The 24891-nt window shown below is 41.4% G+C and overlaps 1 protein-coding gene across 3 annotated transcripts in view; it reads right to left on the bottom strand.

The window, feature by feature from the left end:
- Window positions 1-4895: 4895 nt before the first annotated feature.
- Window positions 4896-24891, bottom strand: part of mapk8b (mitogen-activated protein kinase 8b) — a 36683-nt gene continuing 16687 nt past the window's right edge. Inside the window, exons 5-12 of one of the 3 annotated variants that reach the window (XM_080872822.1) lie at window positions 22612-22750; window positions 20745-20910; window positions 19464-19535; window positions 16642-16824; window positions 14101-14225; window positions 13031-13094; window positions 9756-9833; window positions 4896-9282 (exon numbers count right to left, since the gene is read on the bottom strand). In XM_080872822.1, coding sequence (XP_080728948.1) covers window positions 9092-9282; window positions 9756-9833; window positions 13031-13094; window positions 14101-14225; window positions 16642-16824; window positions 19464-19535; window positions 20745-20910; window positions 22612-22750 — 1018 coding nt within the window. In that variant the 3' untranslated portion in view covers window positions 4896-9091. Of the gene's footprint in view, window positions 9288-9755; window positions 9834-13030; window positions 13095-14100; window positions 14226-16641; window positions 16825-18592; window positions 18665-19463; window positions 19536-20744; window positions 20911-22611; window positions 22751-24891 lie in introns of all 3 variants that reach the window. The other 2 variants (XM_080872821.1, XM_080872823.1) reach the window with 2 other exon arrangements.

The raw sequence follows: 24891 nt of genomic DNA, 5'->3' as shown, positions 1-24891 counted from the left end.
TTTGCGAGATCTCGCAAAACTAACTCGGGATCTCGCAAAAGTTTTGCGAGATCTCGCAAAACAAACTCGGGATCTCGCAAAACTTTTAGCCGCATTCTTCGGACGCCGGCTCGAAGTCGACCGGGAGGTCGAGGCACGATGTGCCGGGAAAGCGGTGTTCCTCCCGGCTGAAGTAGGTCTCGACCTCCTGTTAGCTTCGAGCTAACGGGAAGAATGCGGCTAAAACTTTTGCGAGATCTAGCAAAAGTTTTGCGAGATCCCGAGTTTGTTTTGTGAGATCTTGCAAAAGTTTTGCGAGATCCCGAGTTTGTTTTGCGAGATCCCGAGTTTGTTTTGCGAGATCTCGCAAAACTTTTGCGAGATCCCGAGTTTGTTTTGCGAGATCTCGCAAAACTTTTGCGAGATCCCGAGATAGTTTTGCGAGATCTCGCAAAAGTCAGTCTTAATTTTTTTTTCTCCCATGTCCCCTGCGGGGCTCCGTAGTTTCCTTCATCATACACCTCAAAAAGCATTTTGGCCCCATACATAGATTTTTTGGTCAGAAATTGCTAGAAATGGCTCGTTTGATAAAGGTAGCTAACCAATTAGCCTAGCGTAACACAAGTTAAAATGGTGGCCTAGTACTGTTTATATATAAAAACTTCACTGACACTTGCAAAGCTAATTGATTAACATATATAATTTCATTTTCTGGGCACTTAAAAACTGAAATATTAAGAAAATATTAGGTTGTGGTTTTCATGCTAACCCGAGGTAGCTATGTCTAGCGTTAGTATGCATGATGATATTGGACTTTTTAGCTAAAACTTGGCAAGAAAGCAAATACACTTCCCAAAATGTCAAACAGTGTCTTATACTGCAGGGTCAGTTTAGGCTGTAGAGGAAGCTAGCAAACGCTTTTCTGTTTCAGAATTTGAAAATGTTAGTTTCTAAAAAAGAACTGTAACTTTTACAAATTGACCCTTTTTAAATATCATTTTAATCTTTTAAACACCAGACACTGAAATTATACTAGGTTAGTGCTGGCCAAAATCCCATTCATGTACTGTATATCTTCAAATCTGGGCAAATGAAAGTTTTTGAGTAGCTTATAACTTCTAATTACGAGTATTTTGTACTATTTGGGTAAACTGACTCCTTAACTACAGTGGTAGCTTTAGGAGGTTCAATTTGTATATTGCAACACAAAGACAGGTTTAAGAAAACTACTCTTTCCAAACAGTTTCTTTTCAGAGGGGAAAAAAAAAGCAAACGCATTAACAGATGGGACTTCTGCCATAGCTCTTCTTTTATCCTCAGGCTCTTCCAGTGCCTCTCGTCACCATCGACATGGTTCCCGAACTCATTTGATGGCAAAGCCTCAATCTTTGGTTCGCTCTGATCCTCACTGATGTCAACATACCTTTAATGTACAGATAATATAACAGGTTCTTTTCAGCTTAGCACACGGGATATGTGCCTCAGTACATGAAGTCCATTTACAGTACACAGTAAAATACCAAAGCTAGACCGCCTCAGTTCGCTCACGAGAGATCAGAATGGCCTGCCTGGAAGCCATGTTGATTTTGGCACACGAAGCTGAACACTGCCCTCAAAGAAACAATGGAGTTTCCTGGTTGTGCCTTCAGGGAAGTGTTCTGAACTAGGAAAAATGAAGTGTTGCTTGCTTGTCCACAGATGTGGTGCATATACTTCTCCATAATAGCTTTTTTAAAAGACATATGGAATAAACTGCTGATGCTGATGAGTCCCTCGAAGGTGCCAATTCTTGTGAAAGTGAATTGTGAATTGAATGGAAGTTTTGCATTAAGAATGTATCTTTATAGCGAATGTAATGTGTCGTTGATCAAACCAGCCCGATAGAAAATTGTAAACAATAGAGAAAGCATCAAACTCACTGTAACACTCAAATGTCTGCTCCCAAGATGAGTGAGTACTACTGAGTTTTGTGAGAACGTTATCTTCAGCATCTTACCATTAATCAGAACATCGAGAGGTGTAACTAGTAACAGTCAGTCCCCGAAGGGCCCCTTAGGCAGTACAATTATATGTGAAAGCGTGCTTTTGGTTGGGCAATGTGACCATTTTTTAAAGAGCTAAAATACAGTGTTGTTATATTGACTTCATTTGCACATGTACACGCTGGTCTAACTCTTTGATTCCAACAGCCTTTTACTTTTCTCCTATATGTCTCATGACGAAGGTTAAATGTTTGTTATTGCTCTGCGGATCATCTATGGTGCTTATTTATTATGGATTTCCACTATTGTAACAAATGACCATGTATGGAAATAAAGGTGACAAGGATTACACACATGACGGTGATTAACCTGACCTACTGGAGTTTCTGTTAGCGTTACAGGTGATAACTTAGCGCTCCACCTTCTGTTCAAATATGGCCACTTTTGGCCCCAGAATCAAAATGGGTGTGGTCAAATCCTGACACTGGCCTCCAATTTTATATACAGTCTAAAGCAGCGGTCCCCAACCTTTTTTGCGCCACGGGCCGGCTTATGTCCGACAATATTTTCATGGATCGGCCGTTAAGGTGTCGCGGATAAATACAACAAAATAAAACTAGTACTGGTACCAAAAAAAAGAGGATTTATTCATAACACACGGGAAAAGACCCATGGAAACAGAGTTAATGATAAAAATGATTTAAAAAAAAAAAAAAAAGCGATAAACCATAAATTTCACACCCGAGCTTCAACTCTTGCGGCCCGGGGATTGGGGACTGCTTGTCTAAAGTCTTAGCCCAAATAGCAGATGCTGGCTAATAATCAATCCAATACTGGCACACCTCACAATCCTGTAATACTTAAACTTTGAATGATAGAATAAGCACAACACAGTGAGCATATTTTGATCTCACAGAGATAATAAAAAAGTGAACCTAGCTTCAAAGTGATGCTAACTGCCATTCTTTCAGATTAGCAACATAAAACAACTGCACTGTTGCAAAAAGTAGAGTTTTCACTTTTTACCAAGTAGGCTAAGTTTTTTAGTGGATTTATGATGGCTGATGATCCCATTCAGAGTAAAACGGTCCAGGAAGATAAGTTTTAAGATTCAGCTACTTTGGAATAGATAAGATGCAAGGGTACCTAGACCTGGGGTATAGAGTACGCTTGGGGAGTGTGATTGTGTGTACAGTGTCTATTTATGTCTGTCTCCACGTTGGGTGAGTGTGGAGTAAGTGCATATGAGAGCATGAGGGTGGGAATGGATGTTCGTTTCTGTGTGTGCCTGTTTGTCTGTGTCTATATGTCAGGTCGGGTATCAGACACCACCTCTCTAGGGGCATCTCAGGCCCTCCAAGGTATGGAGGCCTATCTCCCCCCACCACTCCCCCTGTCAGTGGCAGACACCCTCAGACATCGGTGCGTTGGTGGTTCTTGGTGTCCGGGGATGGGCGTCCAGGTATGCACCGGCTCACTCCTGGTGGCTGCTTGTCGGGGCCTGGAGCGTGGGGCTCGCTCGGGCCCCTTCGGGGGTGTACACACAGGTGCTCACACACACAAACTACACCCTTTTTGGCTCCTACCTCAAATTACACTGTGCGCTGTCGATCTTACGTGCTGCACAATAATATTCAATATTTACTGTTTTTTACTGTTAGATTATCGCAATGATGTTGTTCATTATATTGCTCTCTTTTCTTGCTTGTTTTCTCGTTTTTCTTTCTCAACAGGTGATTGAAATATGTATTTTTTGTCTGTTTGTTTTGTTTGTTCTTTGCCCTTTATCACCGTTCCTCTTCCCCGCTGTTTTTCTTTCCCTACCTCTCTTTTTTTCTCCCTTTTCTTTCCCCCAGTCATGTCTGTCCCGTGTGTAGCAAGTGAAAATAAAATAAAATAAACAATAAAAACAAAGGTCAATCAAATGGACCAATGCGGCAAGGCCGGGATGGTCCATTTGGTGAAAGAAATCCGTTGGGCATCTTTCTTTGCCTTTAGACAATAATTCTGATGGCAAAAGAACCAAACGGGACAGGCGAGGAAAAAAAAAAGAAAAAAGGAATAGATAAGATGCCAGGATGTAGACGTACATGGTGTTTTTAGGTTCTCATTCAGACCCAGCTCTTTGTCGATGCCTAGCTTCTTATTCAAATACGGTCACTTTGGTTCACAATAAGCAGAAAACAAAACAAGATGGCAACTGCAAAAAATACTAGTCACTGATAGTTTACTTTTTTTCTTCCGTTTCCACAACTGACTGTTCCCATCCTTGTTTCAGGTCATTTGGTCTATAGCAGTTCTTTCCCAATGACATCACTCAGGCCATTAAACAAAAAAAAAAAATAATCAAACAAGCCATGAGTGGTCATCACTTGTTAATCTTAACTATACCTGCAAAATATCACAAATAACCAAAAACACACACACATCAATACTTGTCCTTAGCTGATGAATATATCAACTGACCCAAACTGATTGTCTCAACAGAAGCTACATTTTGAAAGGGTTTCATGAATGTTTGACATGTGTGGTGATGTTTAAGGACAACTACATGAATATTTTTTTTATTATTATTTTCATTACTGTTATTATGGTGCTTCACAGTTTGCTGGTCCTAAAAGGTACTTTATGTAATTACCCGCTGCGAATCTTAAATAAACCTTGCACCACCAGGGGGCAGTATTTTACCAGGTGGTATGTTGAAATGTTTGATTTTTTTTTTTTTTTAGCCCAAGACCACTTTCTGTATCACCCTTTTCCAGGAAAAATGTGTCTTTAATGACTTTCACAGTTAAATAAAGATTATACCGAATATACATATTCTGTTGATAGTATTAGTTACTTCTGGGAGGATTTAAATGCAGGGATTTACCGCGAGTACCCTTAAGAACTGCATTTGTCTTTATTCACAGACACAGACATACAATGAATGAATCAAAGTGTATTTGTTTTATTTGCAGTATATTTTATTTTTTTCATTTTTTTTTCCGTTTTTGAGTTTTTAAGAGGTGGCATCATCAGATCCCAATGCATGTATTCTAGTAGTGCACTTCTTTGTGGGTTGCAGTTTTTTGGGTGTCGCAGATCCAGGAAATCTTAAAACTACTTGCATGGCTGGATTCACTAGCAAACATTACAAACCAGCACCATACATATAATGAATTCTTGTAGGTATTGACTCATTTTTTGTGTGAGTTTCTTAACAATATTATTCTAAGCATGTCCCCAAATCAAAAATCTGTCACCCATGTGTGAGTCAAAGAACTTTCGGTCTCTGCATCAAACTCCAGGTGAAAGACTTTCTTTGTTTCTTTGTTTTTTGACGGGTAAGACCAAATACGTAACATTTTGACTATAAACAAGTCACAGAAATAAAAACTGATCTTATTCATTTAAAAAAACAAAAAAACAAAATCAAAACAGGGATTGACAGTACCAAACATTTTCTTTACCTTCAGGAGACAGCTAACAAAGGCTAGGCCCATCACATACTACTCGCACAGTTTGCTGAAGGTATTGCACATTTAGTTCAAAAACAAAAAGAAAACAACAACAAAAAAAAAAAAATACATATAACAATTCTCTTACTTCTAGGTGAAGTATACATAATGTACAAAACTAGAAGTCTGTTGAAACCGACAAATAGTACACTTTCAAATAAATAAATAATGGAATCTGTTATTCACATGTCTTCGATAGCTAATTCTGCAGGCGACTATATGCAAGAACAGGCAGAAATTCAGCGTGAGGTAGTTCATCAAAGCTGACTTGAATCAGAATGAAAGTGGTTGAGAGATGTAATAATGACAAAAACAACAACAACCTCAGAAGAAGAAAATACTCCAATTATTTGTTCCTACCGATGGGCTAAGAAAATTAAGAGCACTTTACAGAACATCATCTTTCTTTTCAGCTAATATGACAATTTGATGCATACCACTGCTTCTCTGCATTAACTGTGTCATTTAAAAAAAAATCAATTTTTAGTTTACAACATTTAGTTAGAAACTAAATGACTGCAGGTTGATTTTGTTGTGCTGTATGGGTGAAGCTCCACAGCTGCTAACGCTGTACTTTGTCCTTAAACTTGCAATCTTTTTAATAGCCACGAGTCGGCTATTAAAAATAAAGCTCGGAGAAACAGCACTCTGCTCTGACCTCAGTAAACACTTTCCTGTTTTTATGTAGACGTCATCACAGAGACTGCGTCCATCTTTTATACTTTAATACAGTGTAGCTCAGTGTAAACGCTAACATTTGCCTCTTAACACACCAGATATTAAGCTAACACCAGGCTGCCATTTTGGATGCTAACTGTCCTGTAGCTCACTGATAGGGCCAGCTTTTGCTTTGTAATGTAAAATATTAACAACTGTGCAGCTAAGTGATAGCCATGTTTGTCTGCTGATATATGAAATACTATTGGCTGTGCAGCTAAATGACACCAGCGAAGCTAGTAACATGACAAAAAAACAAAAAACAAAACCAACAGTTGTTTCGCTAATAAATTACATGCTAGCTCAGGAAAGAAAACATGCCACCCTTTGGGAAAATCTGTTTTGAATAATGTGTGACTGTTGATCTGATAAGTTTGGATCTGATAAGGTTTTGGATAACTAGCTGGCTTATGTAATATGTCCAGCTTAGGACTATTAGCGAGCATTAGCCATCACAGACTGGTGCAATATTAGGCGTTTACGTTAATTTTACTATAGATAATTTTTTAGCTATTTAGACATATTTTATGGTTCAACCTGATTGAGTAAAAACCACTAGATGTAAAGTTACTAGTTGTTATAGATCAATAACATGAATAGGGTGCGAATTCAGAACCTGACACCGACAAGGCCCTCAGTGGTGTTAATATTTGAGAAATCATGCTGTTAATAAATGGTTAAATATCTGGCAGAGAAGTTGCCTGAGTGGAGCTACAGTGTATGCTACAGTCTAAAGATAATGTCACCACTGAAAACAACAGGATGCAGACGGTGTTGTCTTACACAATTTGACAATCCTAGCACTGTAGCATGTACTCCTCTGCTGTCAGCATCCACGATCCACGTGAGAGCGCATCACATAAATAAATATTATGCAAACATTTGGTGGCAGGCAGATTTGCTGCAAGAAAATAAGCTAATATGGCTAGCTGATTCAATATGGCAAGGACATTCTTTTCAGTTAATACAAGTGTTATGTGCTATATGTGATGTGGCTGCATGGCTCTGCCTTTTTTCTACTAGTGTCAATCTGCCTTTCTAATATTAAACTTTATCCAAAGCTTTTTAAAATACTAGCATGAATTCAGTCGCAGAGTTTGCTCATATAGTTTGATCCAGCACTTAATTTTTCTGTCCATCAGTCAACAAATTAAATGAACTACTTAAAGAAAATTACATGTATAAAAATTGTCATTATTCTATATGTTGGTTGCTGTCACTGCAAAGAAACACTTCTTTTTACTTTGATGAAAGACCTTGATAAAACTGCCTCTTCTTCTGAAATGACTCCAACAAATGCATAAGCACCTCAATGCATACGTCACCACCACCTTCTCCTGCAAGACACCGCAGTCTCTTGCTCAACAGTCCAAAACCAAAACAAGTAGAAAAATATACAACACGCTCGTGAGAACTACGACCTCCCCTCGCACGTCACCGCTCTGACATGGAAACTACTGTTGTTATCCAGAAGCTGACGGATAAAATGCTCCCTCCTACACGCACTCAGGAATGAATGACAAACAACAGGCACTTTTCCTTTCAACACAAAAATCATATACACTTAAAACAGGACGCTATTATTGCATACAGTAAGAAAAAATTTGTTTCTTTTGACTCTGGTTTTTGTGCTGCTAGGTTATATAGAGATAGTTCGTTTGAGCCATAGTTACAGGCAAGTCTAGTTCGCAAAGTGTTCGCTGATTATTACGAAAAAAAAATTGAAAATTAAAAACAAAAACACATTACTAATAACGGGATCTGAGAGTAAGGAGGCACACACCTTTTACACCTAACCGCTGTCGCTCCGAGATGCCAAATATCAACACGTTCGCATGCGTTCTCGAATATCACGTCGCCCTACTTGACCGAAACACATTCCACTTACGCCATCGCCGACTTCACAACCTCAAACTACTCTACGTCTTACAAAAACCTCCCGAAGCACAATGAAGAACATTCTGAAGTCCTGAATTGATACCGAAACTATTCCGCCTATCTACTTCCAACGTGTCGCACAGCCATCTGCAGATAAGAGGTACTTTAAAAGCACTTAAAAATAATACAGAAGACAGTCATCAAGAGGATATCCTGCAGGACCTAACTGTGCCATAACCAATCCTGTAGTAAGAGGTTAAAAAAAAAAAAATAAAATCAAATCACATGGTGAGAAAATGTCAGCATTTTTAAATGATGGGAAAAATACGTTGATTATAAAGCTTTCGTTAAAGTTAAAATTTACAATGAAGAATGTAGTACTGACTCAAAAGAGTTCAAATAAAAGGATATACATATGATCTAATATCCACATTATGGGAGAGAGAATAGAAATGGGGGGAGTGCTAAGACAAAGTTCGTCAATTAAATTAGGTTTTCAATGGCTCACTGCAAACTTGTATCGAAGAGTAAAACTACATCTACAATAAAATCTGTACAAACTCAATCTACACGTATATGGCAAATTGTAAAAGCAGTAGCTTAACAAGTGGAGAAAAAAAAAAAATCACATTGAAACATTTTACAGATATTTCTTTAAATTTTCACTGTTGGCTCATACAAACCGGAATATAGTGAAATGATAAAAATTCTCTGATCATCTCAGGTTTCTGAAAAAATTAAGAAATTCCACAATAAATTACAGCTAGGACTCAACTGAAAAGAAATCCTAATTTTGTTTTTGTTTTTTAAAAAAAGAAAAGAAGTAAAGAAAAAGACTACAGCTTTCATTAAAAAAGAAAAAGATCTGTCCTTTCAGAAATGTTTCAAACAGCTAGCTAGTTAAAGCTACACTACTGAAGACGAGCACGGAGGGGAAGCAAACACAGCGGGTGGGTCTAGGGGCCGGTGTCGGGCTGGTGGTCTTGGATGTGACCAGGTGGCGTGGCCCAGCCCAGAACCAGGTGTAGGCGATAGTCATCTGCAGCAGCCCATTGGGCCGGAGGCTGTAGCAGCGGCGGCGGCAGGGCCCGCCGTCTCCAGGCTGCTGTCGGTGTCGGTCAGGGTCGGGTCGGTGGACATTGAGGAGACATCGTTGGCGGAGGTGGAGGAAGAAGTGGAGGGATGGTGCTGGTGGTGCTGCTGGGGGCTGCTGCTCACTGCTGCACCTGTGCTATGAGAAGCAGGGATGGGCCTGTGGTCAGTCACGGAACAGCATTGTGCTTTAGCAGCTGATCTAATAAAGACGGGATGGTGAAGGCTGGTTTTTACATTTGACAAACCAACGAGTGGATTCATTCTGAACCACATGCCGTATAAATGCCTGAATGTATCCGGTTTATCTACACGACTTTGAAGATTCACCGAAATAATAAATAAATTAACACAAATGTGAGCGCGGGTCACGTCAGGGCCAACGCTGTTCGCATCTGCTCCCATTAGAGCGATTACGGAAATGAAATCAAAGCGCTGCAAATGTTATCTGAAGGAAAGCATCTTAGTCTCAGATACATTACAATCACTTGCAATATAGTGCAGCAGCCGTGATCATGCGCAGACGTCTTGTGCAGTGCAAACATATTCATCTCTTCCATTACAAACTCATTTTAAAACCTTCTCTCACATAACAAAGTCCACCAACCTATGGACGCCGGCTGTCCCCTGATGACGCCGTTCTTCGTCCTTTCTTCCCAGTCTAGCACTTCTTTATATATCAACTCTGTAACAAACACAATGAAAGCCATTTATTCAGATCACTTTAAAAACTGAAGAAGAAAAAAAGGGTGAAAGACAGTTTTAAGATGAGGTCATGCACAAATGTTTTTCTTCTTTTGGCAAAAAGCTTCAGACTAAAAAATGGTAATAAATGAATGCCCAGTTTACACGGGAACATTTCACTCTAAGGAGACAGAAATGGGACAGTGTGTCTTCAAGCCATCTGTGTGTCACATTTACACTTTCAGGTGTGAACCTCCTGTTGTTATCACTGCTCTGCTAGGACAGGGGAGCTTAAAGATATTCAAAGGAATACTAACATGGAGAAAACACCTCTTTTACTATTAAAAAAAATCTAAAAAAAAGCTCAAATATTTCCAAAAACCTGAACCTAAAGTGATGAGCTCACCATTTTGCTCAATCTAAACATGTGACTGGACACAAGAAAAACAGCTACTCAGTTTAGTTTTTACGGCATTTAAAATTAATTTGAATAATAAAACATGCATATTAGTTTAAGGAAAAACTGGTTCTACTTGTTTTGCTTGTTTTTCAGTTTGTTTTGTTTCATAAAAACAGATGTGATTGTATTTAAATGTAAGAGTCGTGCTAGCTAATGCAGCACTTACACTGTGCCCACCCCATTCATCCTTAAGGCTTAACACCACTAAAATCAAACGTTTGTCATTAAGGACAAATTAGCTAGCGAGAACTGAACCTGTATGCATAAGATGAGCATTTTAACATGGTAGCCTGTGGGTATTTTCTCACCAGTATAAAGCAACTCTAGCATTTAGCACCTCAGCATACGCTTCATTTTCTACCCACAAGGCTTCCAAGCATCATAATCCAGGAATATGTATTTTTGTGAATGAAGCAAACAGGCTTTAAATTTACCATTTTCACATTAAAGGAACAGTTATGTTAATAAAGACCCAGCAGGAAGGTGATGCAGGTTTGCACACCTTAGTATTTGTGACTAAAAACAGATGACGGGGATTGTAAAGTAACCGTGAAGAATGAACTGCACTAATTTTGAAAGCTTTCATTCATTTTGCAGACTTAGACTAAACAAAAACCAAATGTAAATCTGCATTTATACACCAATGAAAATTAGCTTTTCCCTCTTCTCTATCTTTCTCCCTGCTCCGGTCCTGAGCACTCATGAGCTGAGGCGTGTGTTCCGGAGCATTAACACCAGGAAGGCGGCCGGGCCGGATGGAGTGCTGGGCCGGGTGCTAAAAGACTGTGCTGCGGACCTGGCGGACGTCTTCACCTCTATATATAACACCTCGTTGTCCTGTTCACTGGTACCATCCTGTTTCAAAGCAGCAACCATCGTTCCCATCCCAAAACAGTCAAATGTCACATGTCTGAACGATTTCAGACCTGTGGCACTCACCCCCATTCCCGCCAAATGCCTGGAGAGACTGGTCATTAAACACATCAGAGCTGCTTTTCCACCATCCCTGGACTCGCACCAGTTTGCATACAGGGAGAACCGGTCAACCGAGGATGCGATCGCCACAGTGCTGCACACATTACTGAAGCACTTGGAACACAGGAACACCTATGCACGGCTCCTCTTTGTAGACTACAGCTCGGCTTTTAATACCATCCGGCCATACAAACTCCGTCCCAAACTCCACCAACTGGGACTTAACTCCTCTCTGTGCAACTGGATTGTGGACTTCCTCACTAACCGTAGACAGAGTGTCAGAGTGGGTAAGAACACCTCTTCCACCCTTGTGGTCAACACCGGTGCCCCTCAGGGGTGTGTTCTGAGCCCTCTGCTATACACTCTCTTCACCCATGACTGTATTTCCTCCTGCGCGTCCAATCTCATTGTTAAGTTTGCAGATGACACTACAGTGCTCGGACTTATATCCAACAATGATGAGACAAACTATAGGACAGAGGTGCAACAACTAGAGTCATGGTGCCACGACAATAACTTGGTCTTAAACACCAAAAAGACCAAGGAGATCATTGTAGATTTCCGGAAGAGGGGCCATAACAACCATCTGCCTCTCTTCATTGGCAGTGAGGCGGTGGAGAGGGTGAGCAGTTTTAAATTCTTGGGGGTAACTGTGACCGAGGACCTGTCCTGGGGCAACCATATCACCTCAGTTGTACGGAAGGCCCAACAGCGCCTCTACTACCTGAGGAGACTGCGGAGCGCACACATTCCCAGATCTCTGATGTTGAACTTCTACAACTGTGCCATCAGCAGCGTTCTGACGTATGGATTTCTAGTGTGGTTCCCCAGCTGCACCAAGGCCGATCAGCAAGCACTCCAGCGGGTGGTGAAAGAAGCTGGCAGAATTATTGGAACAAGTCTGCCAGAGATCAGTAATATCTTCCCCACTCGCTGTCTGAGGAGGGTGCACAGTATCCTGCGGGACCAACATCACCCTGCGCGCCACCTTTTCCATCTGCTGCCCTCAGGGAGAAGGTACAGGTCTATACAGGCCAGAACATCCAGACTGGCCAACAGCCTGTATCCACAGGCTGTGAGGCTCCTGAACTCTCTGCCCCCCTCTCACGGACAATAACCATATCCAACTTCTTAATAGCAATGAACTGGTCTGCATTGGTGCATCATATCTTTATTCTCTTCCCCCTCCTGCCCCCCCCTCTTTCTTAAATAGATAACTATCATATCTGATATCATATCTCACAGTACAATAATATTGAATGGGTTGCATTGTTGTATTTTGTCATGTTTCTCAGGTCTTTGTCTGAATTTCTACGAACATTATTGCTAAGGATTGTCTTATTGCATTAGAGTCACACTGGGTTAAATATGTACACTTGGGTTTTAAGGGGTATTTATTATTTTCTTCTTTTTTTTGGGTTGTATGGAAGCCCCAAACGCAATTTCATTGTTCTTGACAATGACAATAAATAAATAAATACTAATACTAAATACTAAAGCTCTGATGTTCTGGCCGAGGGGACCAACGGGGGAAATATGCTGCTTTGGACACAGAGTTATTTTCAGCAGAAAATGAGGACTACGTGTCTGACACTGGGGCATTTATGGTTTCTGACAGACTGTGCAGAGGAAAACATGCAACTCCCTTCCAGAACAAAGATTAAATGTCCCACAGGCTGTGAAGCACAAAGCTAGACCAACCTTATGCATCACCCTGTAAACGGCTAAGTACTTATGACAGGAGAGGAGAGGATCCTTCCTACCTTTCCATTCCTCCACTGTGTGCTCCCGCTCATCCAGCTGCTTGTCTGTGATCACCGGTGGTGGCTGGAAAGAAAAACAGAATAATGTGTCTTTTTACCAAATGGTCACACATTCATATCACATCCGCACACATTATAGACTCAGGCCATAGCTTAAACCTCTCCCTTTTCTAACATTTAACAGAGCAAAGAGAAGATGCTGATGCTGCCTCTTTAAGAGACAAACGCCGACGCTAGTAGCCTCTGATTTATGAGTGTTACCAAACCAGAGGTCAAATTTACAGAAGTCATTCACATACAGCAGGTGTATGAGGATGTCTCGGACTCAGTGAATCCCGAGTTGAAAAATACTGGCGACTACAAGTGGTACCCTCAGCCTGCTATTAGACACACCTATGGTATTACTACATCACCTTCTTCAAGTGTTCACAAGGTTTTCATAAAATCTGACCTCTGACCATGAGGTCAGAGGTCACTGAGACTCAAACCCATCTGACCCATCAGCCTTCAGGCAGGGGAGAGGAGGAAAAAGCAACAATTCGCCTCATTTCCCAATCTGCCAAAACGCAGTCAAAAATCAATTTGCACTGGCTGAGTCACAGCGTTTCCAAGGAGAGGCTTCACATTTGTCACCATCTCAATTTTAGAGACTGAAGCACAAAGACACAGCTTTACAGTTTGTAGTCTTGAGACAGAAAAGGGAGCTTAAAATGGCATTTGAAAGGTGTTAAACTTTACCTTTTCACTTGTTTTACAGGAAAATGTTCAATGTTCTACAGAGGAAAGCTACATTGCGGCATTCCTGCTAAACTTCAAAAGACCCTTAAATCGAATTTTCCCATCAGCTATTCAATATGAGGGATATATTCCAGCCTAAAGTAAATTATATTACACTTAGAGCGGCTTTGATGTTGCACATTAAGGATTTTTTAAGAGGTCTGAAATGGGTAGAGCTCAGGTGTGATTGCCATAATCAATGAACATAGATGCTATTAGCAGTGATAACCACTTCCATGTGATTATCACTCAAACAGGAATGCAATGAAAATACACGAAACTCAAGTACTTACTGCCTCCACCTCAGTTGGGTCGTACCACACGTTGATATAGGGGTGCTGGAGAGCCTCATCCACTGAGATCCGCTTTGATGCATCTATTACCAGCATCTTTGATAGGAGGTCACGGGCTTGGCTCGCTGAAAGGAAATAATTGAACATAAAAAATATGCAGGAGTGTGCGGCTTGGTTGATGAGATGCATTTCCTGTTGAGATGGGATGTTGGTGCAGGAAACAATGTAGGCAGCAACCGCTTTGAAATGTAAACGAATGAGTATCCATGAGGAAGGGAAAAAATTCATAACATAATTTTCGTGGTACCACTTATAAAGTCCTGTTTTTCCATAAAGGAAAAATTCTGCTTATATTAAGCTCCAAATGTATATTTTCAGACCCATTTTCTTTCCTAATACAGCGTCAAATCACAACAGTCCCTTCAATATTCTTTATATTGTGAGGTCCCTTCAATAGTAGTGAGAAAACCCCAACAATCAGACAACCCCCTATGAGAGAGCAGGTGGTGACAGTGGGAAAGAAAAACTCTTTAAAAAGGAAGAAACCTCCAGCAGAACCAGGCTCAGGTAAAGGGAGGCCATCTGCCAAAATTGGTTGGGGGTTCACAGTTGAGATTAATCCCCATTTGTCTTATTCTGTGACCCTAAGTTTGCCTCTATCTGAATCACACTGACCATTCCTTTTTAAGTTAAGGCCTCACTCACATAGAGACTACAAGTGACCTCTGTGTGACTAATCTACTAATCGTGAAGGATTACAGGAGTTTGCTCGTTGTTGCCAACTTGTTTGCAAACATTCACCAACTAGTTGCTAAGCAGCAGTGAAACTGAAGAGTGAGATGCCACTCAGAAACAGAGCACGTTCAGCTTCAGAGTAAAAGCTGTGTCATTGATTGATTTCAGCAGTAAGACAACTTTTACTTTCAGGGCTAAAATTCTCTGCACCACACTTTTTCAAGTTTCACTACTGCTTGTTGATTGGCTAGCAAGTTTGGGCATCAAACCACGGGCGACTGTGCCAATCTACTAGCAATCAAAGCAATCACAAGGTGGGTTTTTTTTTTAACTCATTAAACTTCTTTATTCAAGTAAAAGTGAAAATGTACAAGCTCTGAAATATACCCAAAATAGTAAAAAGCAGCTCTTTGAAGGACATTTCTACCAGCTTTTTTCGTGCCAAGCTAACTGAAGCTCTTGTTCTTTTAATTATATAATGATAAAATGTAGCAGTCCATGGGAATACAAACGTTTTTTGTTTTTCTTTGCCTCTACACCTAAACAGAAAAAAAAGAGCAGTCAAGGGTTGAAGTGGGATTTGGCACATGGGGGAACGCTAATATTGGTGAAAATGGCTGAGTGTACGGAAAAGCACCACAAATCACAATAATTCCTGTTGTGAGGTCCACAAGGTGGTTTTTGGTGCAGCGTAGTCTTTGTGACCATTTTTACCCAGGGAATACATATTCTACCCTAAACTAACGGAGGTTAATAGGAAGTCATGAACCAATCCTGTATGACTGAGAGAATTAAACTTTCTTGTGATTGGCTATCCCTCCCAAGCAAAAAGTCTGAACGGTACATGGTTAGAGCTTATTTGCTCACTCAGAGGTTTGTACCTGTGATGTCTATTTTAGGGTTTTGACACCGACTCACACAGACCTTAAACTAGAAAAAAAACTGCACAAAGCCTTTAGAACAAATAAAGCCAGCTTTCAAAACACTGCTCCCCGATGCTATCCAAGATGGGAAACTCACCGAGGTTTTTGCCTTTTCAACAGAGAACATGTATCCACTTTTGTCTCCATTTGAGCCTGTCAAGGACATCCGCCCTGATTATCACACATTGTTTCACATTCTGTATGAAACCTGACAGAGTGAGTCATCACAGCTAATTGATGTTGTTAAAGCAGAGAACTTAAGGGGGGAACACACTGTCATCACACGTTCCTACCTCTGTGAAGTAACAAGGACTGAAAAAGAACGACTTTTTTTTTTTGCGACATCTTACAACAGCTCTGTGGCACTCACTGTGAGTGTTCCTGTCACCACCTCTGCATTTACAGAGAAAGACACGCTTGAGGTGAATTCCTCTTCACAGAAGAAACAACTTTGGTGCTGCCGGCTTCTAGAATAAGTGGTTAAGCAAAGACTGCCGCCGAGCAGTGATCTTGCTTTGGCTTTGCTGTCAGCAGATATTTGTTAGGTTGCAAACCCAAAGCACATGTGGAGGAGAAGTTCATATCTATACGTCCTTGAATGTGTACTCACTGACTACCCACGGACTCATTTGTTACACTTCCAAATGCAAAAACAACCCCCCCCCCCAAAAAAAAAAACCCCTCTAAAGGTCACAGATGATAAATTCTACATTAAAAAAAGAACAACACAGCTTTACAACAGTGGTTTCAAGCAGTAAAACGGAAACACACTGTGGCATAACTAATGACTGCCTCATTGCTCCTACTAACAACCATCCACCAAAACTGTTTCAACACTCATTACCTTCTTATGCTTGAGTAAGAATTTACAAGACACCCCTACCTTTCAGTTTATTGTGCTCAGAGTCTGCAGGAAACAGGACATCAGGGAAGAGCTTCTCGAAGCTGTAGCCAGCATACCGTGGCCGGTTCTCCACATAGGTCCTCACGGACTGGTTGAGCTTCATCAGGAACTCCTGAGATGGCGTCCCCAGCTGCTCGATCACCTTGTTCCACTGGTCAATATCTTTTGGTTATAGTGTTAAGAAAAGCGTACGGCTGGATTGGAAAACAAGATGCTCCAGTTTGAGAGAAGTTTGAGGAATGTTTGATCTGGTTTGGACATGTTCCCCAAATACTGAGCTGATAAAGAAAGCTCAAACAAAACAAAACAAAACAAAACAAAACAAAAAAAGAACGAAAGCAAATGACTACAACCACAAATAGCTACAACACAGCTTTGAAACTAAACGATTTTCGTTTGCACATTATTCCTGTAGAAACCTGTTAGGATGGGCTGAGTGGGATACACACAATCTGAAAAAAACAATACACACACATATTTCAAACATCTGCACTCTGCATAGCTAGACGTCAAGTGAAGCAATGTGAGGTTCACCTGTAAGACATCCAGATGTTGGAAATACAAGTCACACACATGTAAGGACAGATAACACATTCAGACTGCTTGTTCACATCTTTGTTCATCCTCAAACATGAATGAACAAACAGAAGGAGAAACCTAGCCTTGAGAAAACAAAAAGCTCTGGTTGTTAAGTTCCTAATGCCAAAGTACATTTGCTATGATTGATTTTTTTTTTCTTTATCCTTTAGTCTGTTGTTTAGCAGCTTTTGTGAATGTAAATAATTTGCATAAAGACAAATCAAAGCTACCGACTGCTAGCATCCTAGTAGTAAGCTAATGAGGAAGCTAGCCTTTAAGCCATGTTTTCAACCAAACACCCTACACTGCTAAAAAGATCCGATAAAAACAAATCAATTGACAATATCATCCTTGACTTAATTTAAAGAGGATGGCATTGACACAAAGCTACAGAGTGGCCTTTTTTTCACATAAAAGGTGGAGCTGGCTTTTGGATCTTAAACTAAAACCAATTGGGGAGGGCCTAAAACCAGCATTCTCTCTAGTGTCCAACAGGGGGCGATACTGGTGTTTGCAAAAAGCCTTGTTTGAAAGTTTGTAGTAAAAGTTTGTATTTACCTCGGTAAATACTTTCCTGATCTTATGGGCTCAGTCACTTATTCTGAATAAAACTTTAAGTCCATTATGTGAATTTTTGTTACTTTAAGTGTCAGAAAGCAGGATTGTTTAGGATATTCTAGCAACTGCGGACTGATAGTCAGTGAATGTGCAGTTTTACAGTCTGATACATAATACACCTAGATGATGAAATTCTAATGTCGTATTGAAGTTTAAGACTAGGAACTAGTCGGTGACATCATGATCAGCCCATTAATAAAAACCCATAACTACTAAACAAAGGAGCTCTTTAACAATATGTTGTTATATAGGGACCTTTTTGAATCAGGGCATAAAATGCCTGTATTCTTTCCCTCCACTGCTTCACAGTTTCTCTAGTGGGATCAAATAGGGTTGTAGTGCATGTTTACTTTCTTGTTAGAACCATTTATATTGAACAGGGTCTGATACAGCATAATAGAAGTGCTAACCTTGGTGTAATAAGACTTACTGGGTCACCTAAATAGATTGGAGCCATTATTCTTGTCACCACATAATTAAACTTGTACTTTTCCTGCTGTAAGAAGCCAGCATTTGCCATGAAAGATGGCTACAATTCTTCCAGCTCTGCCACTGCGAGTGATGAATGTCGACCCTGAGCGCAATGTCGTCATCGCTCATTAAACAGCAGGTTTGGCAGGTTTTTTTCCCCCCCTTTTGTGTGCAAAGATATGAACAAGATGTCAGACAGAGGATGGGACAACGGTCGTTTGAGGAGGACGGGGGTTTGGATGGAGGTTCAACTTAAGGATACGATCAGTGCCTGGAAACAACACACTACCCCGGACCATTTCAGCCATGATACAGCCAACAGACCAGACATCAACTGAAAAATGAAATGACAACCACCGAATTAGCATGCAGGACTGAAAACCAAATGGAAAACAAAAATGAAAATAAGAACAAGAGGAGAGGGGAAATTATAATCCATAAACACGATGATGTTCGTGCAAGGTGACACATGACGCAAAATGACCTGCATGCATCTGAGAGCACTCTCACACCTGGATCAGTGTTTAACAGGTGTTTGTCTCCATCATAGCTGCAAAAATGTATGTTTACTTCTCCTTCAGACCATGACTTTTAACATTTATGAGAACTTTGTTTTTTTGCAAAAATGCAATTTAATGTTCTCTGTATCCTCACTGCAACTTAAGCTGGAAAGTGTTATCTAATGATGCCAAGAAATCATTTTTTTGTGTTAAATTTTAGATTAAGAGTTTTTCTTTCACATTACAACAAAAGCCATACGCTAAGCAGTTCGAGGATACTGGAGGGCATTTTATGCAGTTCACTTCTCAGCTATGGCAGAGCAAACTATCAATTCTATTTCAGGTCTTTCATGTGACAGTCATGGTGCTCGAAGCAACAGTGTTGCTGCTCGAGTGAGTGAGGAGGGAGTCGAGCCAGTGGATCTGCAGGAAGAGCAGGTGGGCGGCTGCAAGTCAAGGTGTCAGGCAAATCCAAGAAACAGAATTTCTATAGCTGCGATGTATTTGATGAGAAAGAAAAATAACAAAAAATAAAAATCAGGAAACAAAAGAAGATCTGAAAAGGTGACTGTTTTGAGGCCATCTTCATTTCACATGAAATGCCAGACACTGCTACAAGCAGCTCAAGGATACAATCCCTTCCTGGAAAAAGGATTTTGTGGCGAACCATTTCTGCCATAATGCAGCCCACAGCCCAAATATCCACTACATATGCGCAGCATCAAAGGAGGGAGAAGAGAATAACCCAAAACAATGAAATAAAATAAGAAAGAAAGATGCAACAAGTCAGCAGGAAAAAAAAAGAATCAGGTCAGTGTTTCTGATGAGCATTAGTTTTTATGAGACCCTCTAATTGTTTTTTGAGAGGGGACTTGTACTACCTGCACCTGTGCTCTAGGGCAATATGTACACTTTAAATCAACAGAATTTTAAAAGTAACAAACAAACAGTGCAGCTCTCCAATTACATTTAGTGTTTTTGCTTCCACCTGACTCTCAGCATGTTATTAGCCAATGAATTCAGTCTTTATTTCCTTACTGGGACAGAACATTATAACAAAACTGTTGCACTCGTGGGCTTCTCTAGACATTTTATGTCCAGTATTACGGTAACCTAATGAGCTGTGCTGGCATTCACCTTACAGTGTCTGCAGCTCAGTGCTGATAATGTCAATGTCTCACACAATCACAGCAGAGAATCTCAGACTTCCCACAACAAGGCCATCTTCTTAAAAGGAAATGCTCATCTAACACAAACCACCGGCACCACAGCTGCACCCAATGCGTCTCCCTAGCTTTTACTGCACTGTTATAGATTTTTATCTATATACAGAACTGAGGTTTTAGTGGTGATAGGTTTTAATCACATATCGCAGTACATCTCTTATGTTTTGTTTCATCTCTGCTAGCTTTGGGCTACTAATCTTTCTGCTCAACTATATGATATTGGTGCTCTGGCATCTAATGGATCAATATGACATATTATACCATACGTCAACTTCTGCGCTTCAGACTGCCTTGCTCAAACTGTGATGTGTTTCAAGCAGGGGTGCACGGTGAAACTGCTGAAGCATGCATTAGTGCCTGTATTCATACTGAGGTTTACTTTTTGGCTTAGCTGAGCTGAGCTCAGGCAACCTGTTAATAAAACATCAAACACATGCTAAAACACTGCTGGGCACCACAGTCCTCAGACAGGAAGTTCCCCACAAAGCACCGATGCCACACATGCCAACTCCCCCCCCTGAGCGTAACCTTTACAGGAAAAGGGAGTGTGTGCCTGTGTGTGGGAGAGAGTGTTTGGGAAGTGATCCTGAAACATCTCAGGGGGTGAGGGCCATGCAGCAGGCCAGGCAGCAGCTCCTCATTAGCCGGTCGCTGTCAAGAAGCCGCTTCATCCACTTCCTGCACTTACCGTTGGCCTGGTAGCCCATTCCCAGGATGACTTCAGGGGCGCGGTAGTAACGCGTCACCACGTAGGGCGTCATGAGGAGACCAGTGGCGGCCGTCCGGGCCAAACCAAAGTCCAGAATCTTCAGTGTGCAGTCGGACTTTACCACGATGTTGCTGGGTTTCAGGTCCTGTTCAAACACAACACCACCGCAAAAGTTACAACCTGACATAGATTAAACATTTCACAAAAGACAACTAAAAGACTTGACTGAAAATCAAACTCGCTTTGCAAGGAGACTTTTTTTTGGTGCAGGGACAAATATTCCTAGAAATGTCTATATATGGGAAACACAGTCGCTGGTGTAATGGGGCTCAAATATCAGGGTTTGTTTTCCCTCAGAAGAGGCGATCATTCTCTCCTCTACTAAATGAAAAGCTGATACCCACCGAAAGGATGATGAATCACTGTAACCACAAAGTCTTTGTTTTGTTTGGTTACACCATTTCATCCTTGTTTATCTGTTCTCTTGAGTTCAGTGTGTTCATTTCCCTGTGTGCTTTTTTTTTGGCAATGCTTCCTTACAAGAACTTAAAAAACAGCCCATCTGCTCAAGGGTGTCTCCTCTCTTCTGAAGCTAACCTGACAGAATCGAGAGGAACTATAAGCAATCCTGCGATAAAGACTCATTGCCTATGGCTATAACCTGGCCATATGCCAGGTGATTTATTGCAATAATTTCCCCCTTTCAATCTTATTTGCATGCAGGCTAATCTGATAACATCTTAATGAGCCTCGTCTGGTTTTGAGAAGAAAATAAACAGACTACACCTGAAGGGTACTCACTGGCAAACGCTAATTTCAGGAAATCTTTAATGCGCTACAGCTGAAAATCCTCCTGATAATAATTATCATCACTTGTTAATCATAAGAACATCAGACTGGAGGGCTAAACCACAGTCAGTCATACTGCCACCTCCATAGGTAGCTTCTGAGCAGCTGAAACAGACCAGAGAGCTCTGATCACTGAGACAATGCCCCCAAAAAAACGAGAGCACGATCTCTGGCGATCCGTGACTCACGTTGCATCTGTTCACCTGATGAAAGCTTCGCGTGCCAAGCTGTGCCAGTGTGAGCGAGGCTGGTTAGCTCCGCCTGCGGTTCAATTAGTTCTGGCTGGCAGAGCAAGAGGAGCTCTGCTAATCTACTGGAGCACATCTCTCTGAGGGTGATTGACAGGAGGCTGCCAGTCACTCTGTAAGTGTGTCCATATGGAAAAACCTATTCATACAGCTGTTGATGCCTCAGGATGTGTACTGTCATTCTGTGTGTGATCTTTCAAGGTAACGACAAGTGTGCAGTGTGTGTCTCCACTGCAACCTGTAAATGTGTGATTGTGTTATCTGGTGCTTTCATGTTAGAAACGTCAGTAAATGTAAATGCATTGAGATCCAGTCAACTGCAGCTTTAAAAGAGCGCCTTGACATTTTAGCAGGCAAACTTATCCTGTGGACGGGCTGGAAGGTTCCACTTTTATGTCTGCACACTAAAGAAGCTGCAAGAACCCATAAAGCTTAGCCCACAAGCATGCCATCTATAGTGTATATCATGGCAGGAAGTTAAATTACATCACATTTTACTTAGAGATGATTTAAGCATTGGTTTGCACAACTGGTCAGCAAAAACGTACCACCGTCACTGCCTTCCTCCAACCACCCTACTGTGTTTTCACTACTACACTTCGATATCTTTCAGTAGTCTCATATTTTTCCTTTGATGTGAAACTTTAAATTCATAAAAACACAGACTTAACTCAGTGTAAGCTTCAGCTTGCAACTGCTCCCAGTCACATCTGTACAGCTGCATATATGGCCCCCCTGGTATGGCTTACCCTGTGTATGATCCCTGCGGCGTGCAGATGTTTGATTCCACATAACATCTGGTAGAGCAGGTACGACAGCCTCTCGTGGTCCAGCTCCATCTGAATCACCTGACAGAGGTTGGCATCCATCAGTTCCATTACTAGATACCTGCAAGGAAAGAGGTTCAAATAAGCACACAGGCAGAGACAAACAAACACAGGGGCTTTTTATGTTTGTTTCAGTGGGTGTATTACAGTGTATAGATGCAGCATGTGCACGTGCCTGACTCTGTATTACGTTTCCTACATGCCAATAGAATATGAAGCGACATTAAAGTGTGAGATTCTCTCACCCAATCAGCTTTAATTTGCCTGGCATTTTGGAAATGACAGTACGGTATCTCCTCCAAACAGTGATGATGTTATCACAGTTGTCAGCTGTTACATCATCAGTCACTACATGGAGTAAGAAACCGCTGACAGATTTTTTTTTTTGTTACAACAACAACAAAAAACAAAGCAACATCTTTGTGTGAGAACGATCATTTACAAAGCAGAACCTGTGCTTGCACACAGCTTATAAAATACTGAAACTGGCTACAATGCATTACCAATAGTATGGGTACACATATGTATGTGCCGGTATACATTCAAGTAAACAAACACCAAAGCAAATGCAGTGTTCATCCTCCAACTCTGCGATGGCCCCGCTACCCTCTGGCTACGATTTGTCCAGTTTCCTTTTTAGCTCCACAGCAGAGTACACACACACACACACACACACACACACACACACACACACACACACACACACAGGGCTTCAAAAGGATGGCATTAATCATGTTCGTTCCCATCATACTCTTGGTAACCATCACTTCCCCCACATCCCAGCATTCCCCTCTGATTTTACAGCTACTTACACGGACATCTTGTTGACTTCGAAACACATCCAGGGCAACTAAAGTGCATTCATACATGGCACATATACAGTGGGGCAAAAAAGTATTTAGTCAGCCACCGATTGTGCAAGTTCCCCCACCTAAAATGATGACAGAGGTCAGTAATTTGCACCAGAGGTACACTTCAACTGTGAGAGACAGAATGTGAAAAAAAAAAATCCATGAATTCACATGGTAGGATTTGTAAAGAATTTATTCGTAAATCAGGGTGGAAAATAAGTATTTGGTCACCTCAAACATGGAAAATCTCTGGCTCTCACAGACCTGTAACGTCTTCTGTAAGAAGCTTTTCTGTCCCCCACTCGTTACCTGTATGAATGGCACCTGTTTGAACTCATCATCTGTATAAAAGACACCTGTCCACAGCCTCAAACAGTCAGACTCCAAACTCCGCCATGGCCAAGACCAAAGAGCTTTCAAAGGACACCAGGAAAAGTATTGTAGACCTGCACCAGACTGGGAAGAGTGAATCTACAATAGGCAAGCAGCTTGGTGTGAAAAAATCAACTGTGGGAGCAATCATCAGAAAATGGAAGACATACAAGACCACTGATAATCTCCCTCGATCTGGGGCTCCACGCAAGATCTCATCCCGTGGGGTCAAAATGATCATGAGAACGGTGAGCAAAGATCCCAGAACCACACGGGGGGACCTGGTGAATGACCTGCAGAGAGCTGGGACCAAAGTAACAAAGGTCACCATCAGTAACACACTACAACGGCAGGGAATCAAATCCCGCAGTGCCAGACGTGTTCCGCTGCTGAAGCCAGTGCATGTCCAGGCCCGTCTGAAGTTTGCCAGAGAGCACATGGATGATACAGCAGAGGATTGGGAGAATGTCATGTGGTCAGATGAAACCAAAGTAGAACTTTTTGGTATAAACTCAACTCGTCGTGTTTGGAGGAAGAAGAATACTGAGTTGCATCCCAAGAACACCATACCTACTGTGAAGCATGGGGGTGGAAACATCATGCTATGGGGCTGTTTTTCTGCCAAGGGGACAGGACGACTGATCCGTGTTAAGGACAGAATGAATGGGGCCATGTATCGTGAGATTTTGAGCCAAAACCTCCTTCCATCAGTGAGAACTTTGAAGATGAAACGAGGCTGGGTCTTCCAACATGACAATGATCCAAAACACACCGCCCGGGCAACAAAGGAGTGGCTCCGTAAGAAGCATTTGAAAGTCCTGGAGTGGCCTAGCCAGTCTCCAGACCTCAACCCCATAGAAAATCTGTGGCGGGAGTTGAAAGTCCGTGTTGCTCGGCGACAGCCCCAAAACATCACTGTTCTCGAGAAGATCTGCATGGAGGAATGGGCCAAAATACCAGCTACTGTGTGTGCAAACCT

The sequence above is a fragment of the Rhamphochromis sp. 'chilingali' genome (assembly GCF_963969265.1).
Source record: "Rhamphochromis sp. 'chilingali' genome assembly, chromosome: 22".
NCBI lineage: Eukaryota > Metazoa > Chordata > Actinopteri > Cichliformes > Cichlidae > Rhamphochromis > Rhamphochromis sp. 'chilingali'.
The sequence above is the reverse complement of the archived record's forward strand: the minus strand, read 5'-3'. Positions and strand labels throughout refer to the sequence as shown.